The sequence below is a fragment of the Triticum dicoccoides genome, chromosome 1A (genome assembly GCF_002162155.2).
Source record: "Triticum dicoccoides isolate Atlit2015 ecotype Zavitan chromosome 1A, WEW_v2.0, whole genome shotgun sequence".
NCBI classification, from domain to species: Eukaryota; Viridiplantae; Streptophyta; class Magnoliopsida; order Poales; family Poaceae; genus Triticum; species Triticum dicoccoides.
The window spans coordinates 118,124,268-118,128,248 of NC_041380.1; the positions used below are offsets into that span (position 1 = coordinate 118,124,268).

The following is a 3,981-nucleotide window of genomic DNA, read 5'->3' on the forward strand; positions in this document are numbered from 1 at the left end:
AGAAAAATGCCTACGGATCAAACAACCATTGTAGAAAAAATCCTAAAAATTAGAATCCTTTAAAATAGTTTAAAAAATCCTTTGAATCAAAGAGGCCCTTAGCATTGATTCGATACGTGGCGCACGGTCGATCTAACGGCCAAAAAAACATGAAGACAACCCAAAAAGCATTCGCTGAATACAATATTTTGAATTTTGCATAGCCACAAGGCAGACAACGGCGGGTAGTCTCCGTGCCAGTCCACCGGAGGTGAGGTCTGGTCAGGAGCAACACCAAAGCTCCACGTCGCCGGATCTCCACCAAGGCAAATAGGACCATTTTCCGGCAGCAGAAAAGGCATTTTCTTTCCGTAGGCGCACACGGCACGAGCCGCGCCAGCCAAGTGGTGTGCGACGCGAGACGCGTCACGGGCTCGCTCACGCCGGCCGGCCGGGAGCGGACGGGCCGGTCGATCCATCCTGGTCGTCGGCGTCGTCGTCGTCGTCGCCTCCAGAAGCACGAGCCCAGCATAGCACGGCCGCAGAATATTCCACGTCCCTTCCCTTTGCGCCCCAGCAGCAATAAAAAAGCAAGCCAATCCCCCACCCCTCCTCCTCTTCCTCCGATTAATCAAACCGCGCGGCGGCGGCGGTGAGCGTGCGACCTACGACCACCAGACGACCCAACCGACCCACTGACCCACACCACCGGAGAGCTCTTCCTTTTACGTCAATCAATCGAACCCAGTTAAAGAACCTCTTAATTGCCCGCCAGGAGATCCGCCAGGCTTATCTTCTCCGTCTCCTCCGACCTCACCTCGCCCCCTCGCCCCGCGGCTTCTGGGCTCCTTGGCGCCAAAATCCCCGCTTCCGATCCCAGGTAAATCCTCTCGCTGATCTGGTCGGCTTCGATTTGTCCGATGCGGTTCTTGAGCGCAAATTCGCCTGCAAGATTCTGGTTCTTGATCCGCGAGGGAGCGGAGACAACTGGATTTTTGTGCGCGGGTGGGTGTGCGGGGGTGCTTTCTTTCCCCCGGCTCCTAGGCTATTATGTTTTTAGTTTACCACATTCAGGTTCTTGTCCGGTTCAAGATAATGGAAGAATTCCGGCCTTACAACTGCAAAGAGATGTAAGCGGTAGTTCCTCGCACCCAGTTGGGATGTGGTGGAGAGAAAAATACTCTCCTTCCCTGTCCAACTGACGACAACTTATCTGTTACTGCTATTTCTTTTATGGAGTATAAATACCTTACTGAAATTATTGTTCGTGCAACGTCTCCATATTTTTCTAGCGTTACAGATACAGCTTCCTTCTGATAGACCATGACATGGTTTATTGTTGTTTAGGCGTTCAGGAAACAAGGGGCCTTTCATTCAGCGATTCCTGCCAGTGTCAGTTCGCCATGGGGGGCTGTGTGGGCAAGGTGAGTTTATGTCTGTTATTGAATGAATCTGTGTTATTTTCTTGAACTCCCAAGTTATTTGTATGTAATCCTTCTGTCCTCTTTTGGCCAGGGTCGTAGCATTGTGGAGGAAAAGCTTGATTTCAAAGGTGGAAATGTGCATGTCATAAGAACCAAAGAGGACTGGGACCAGAAGATTGAAGAAGCAAACAAGGATGGGAAAATAGTAAGCAAACTGTCAATTTGTTCAAGGGATTACAGTTATCCTTTGCTTATATTGTTTCGTATGAACTACTTGGTGTTTATGTCTATCAGTTTACACCATATATGAAATGTGAATAGGTCTAAGAAGTCTTTCTCCACACACTAATTCCACTACGCCCCTTGTTAGACTGTAAAATAAGTCCGTTCCTGCAAGAGAACACATTGATGAGAATGTGGAAATGAAGCACAAATTTCTTTGAGAGACCTAAGCAGATAGTATAACCACCTGCTCAAGCACAAAGTGTGCACATGAAGGTCCTTAGCTGTTGGAGCATAGACTGTAGAAAGCCTGTAGTGATTAGCGTGTTTATTTTCTTAGTTGTGCACTTGAAATCATGGACAGGTTAACTAAACTATTTTCCCGCAAAAGCAGTTTTGTTCAGGGGATGTTTTCCTTAGCAGAGGGAGGTTCCCTGTAACTGTTCTCCCGCTGAAATCCCGGAATGTACACGGGTAGTTGTAGTTATTATGATAGAACATGAAAACCATGCGCTGCAAGCCCAGTGTTTATGTTGACCATTTTATTTTGGGTTGTGAAGTCGAGTGGCAAGATATGTGAACCAACAACTAATAATTCTTGATGCAGTTTGTAGAGTTGCGTCTGATGTACTCATTGATTTCTTTTGTAGGTTGTGGCAAACTTCAGCGCTTCGTGGTGTGGGCCATGCCGTGTCATTGCACCTGTTTATGCTGAGATGTCCAAGACTTACCCTCAACTCATGTTCTTGACAATTGATGTTGATGACCTAATGGTAATTCCATCTTCCATTTGTTTGAATTATTTATTCACTACAGGTTAACATGACCCTAAAAAGTCCAATTGGACAGTTTCTATAACCATTACCATTAAAACCCTGAATAGTTACCGCCGCTTTGTTAAGTCACAAACCTTTCAGCCAAACTTCAAATTATGCAGCACCGTAGCTTCTCATCTCGCCATTTTCTGTTTCGGAGACATATGCAAACAGATAAATACTCCATCTGTATCTTATAAGACGTTTTTAGAGTCCACGACTGTCAAAAAACGTCTTATATTAAGTTACAGAGGGAGTATTTGTTACTGCCAATTGTATGGAGTGTGGTGGAGTGTTTTTTTCATCCTGATAGCTCCGCGAATAACATGTTTGGTTGATAACCCTGTGATTAACAGCAGGTTGTTCTGATGCTTCCAGTGTTGACCCACCTTAGTAATTCTCCTCGTGATGATCTGCAGGATTTCAGCTCAACATGGGACATCCGTGCAACCCCGACGTTCTTCTTCCTCAAAAACGGCCAGCAGATCGACAAGCTCGTCGGCGCCAACAAACCTGAGCTCGAGAAGAAAGTACAAGCTCTTGGTGATGGCAGTTGAACCATGCTACAGAATTAGAACAGAGCCAGCTTGTCATTGCTTATATATCTGTATTGCCATGCTTGTGTGTCTTATGTGTTGCATGATAGTTTCCTGGTGTACAGTTTCCGTGTCTTTTCCGTCTAGACAATGTTTTACAATTTTGCGACACGCATATGCATATGCTGTGAAACTGTAAGATGACCCTGCTGGTAAAATGCTAGTTTTGTGAGAGTGTCATCTGCTGGGGAGATTGCTTTGCTGGTTGGGCTTCTGTTTCTGTGTTGAGAAAACGTAGACCTTCCTGATATATGTGTTCAGGGCTGCCTCGTGGCTCCATCCAATTGCTTCTTCCCCTTTGATTCGTAGGGTTTTCAGAGAAATGTTCTTAACGATCTTTGTATTCCAATCTCAGTTTATTGTTGATATCTTGTGATCCGTCTTTTTAAGATGGTGAGTCTAGAGGGTGAGGTTCGAGATTATAGAGCGGATTGCATCAGCGGGAGAGAGGTGTTCATCTCTAAAAGTAGCCGCATTTTGAGCATCCCAAATCTTCCATGAGACTAGAAGGAGAATCAATGGCCAGACAAAAGTGGGCAGCCCCGGTCTGCATAATGAGGACCACAACTCCGACAGTGGCGATGAAACTGGTAGCAGACCAAGAGCGTTCTAGATAGCATCTTTGTATTCCAATCTCAGTTTATTGTTGATATCTTGTGAACACTGGGATTCCAATCACACCGGGATTGTCACTTGTTCATTGCTTATGTATTTTTTTGAAACTGCCGAGGGGAGGATGCCTCCCTACATGAATATATTCAAAAAAAATAGTGACAGATTATAGAGCGGATTGCACCAGCGGAGAGAGGTGTTCATCTCTAAAAGTAGCCGCATTTTGAGCATCCCAAATCTTCCATGAGACTAGAAGGAGAACCAACGGCCAGACAAAAGTGGGCAGCCCCGGTCTGCATGATGAGGACCACAACTCCGGCAGTGGCGATGAAA

General features: G+C 45.8%; 1 protein-coding gene across 1 annotated transcript; it reads left to right on the top strand.

Annotated features, from left to right (window-relative positions):
* The first annotated feature begins 361 nt into the window (after positions 1 to 361).
* On the top strand, positions 362 to 3,237 carry LOC119365908 (thioredoxin H4-2-like). The gene is made up of 5 exons (XM_037631560.1): positions 362 to 859; positions 1,327 to 1,403; positions 1,495 to 1,608; positions 2,276 to 2,398; positions 2,860 to 3,237. Exons 2-5 carry the CDS (start codon positions 1,383 to 1,385, stop codon positions 2,995 to 2,997), a joined length of 396 nt encoding a protein of 131 aa, XP_037487457.1. The 5' UTR covers positions 362 to 859; positions 1,327 to 1,382; the 3' UTR covers positions 2,998 to 3,237.
* The last annotated feature ends 744 nt before the right edge of the window (positions 3,238 to 3,981 follow it).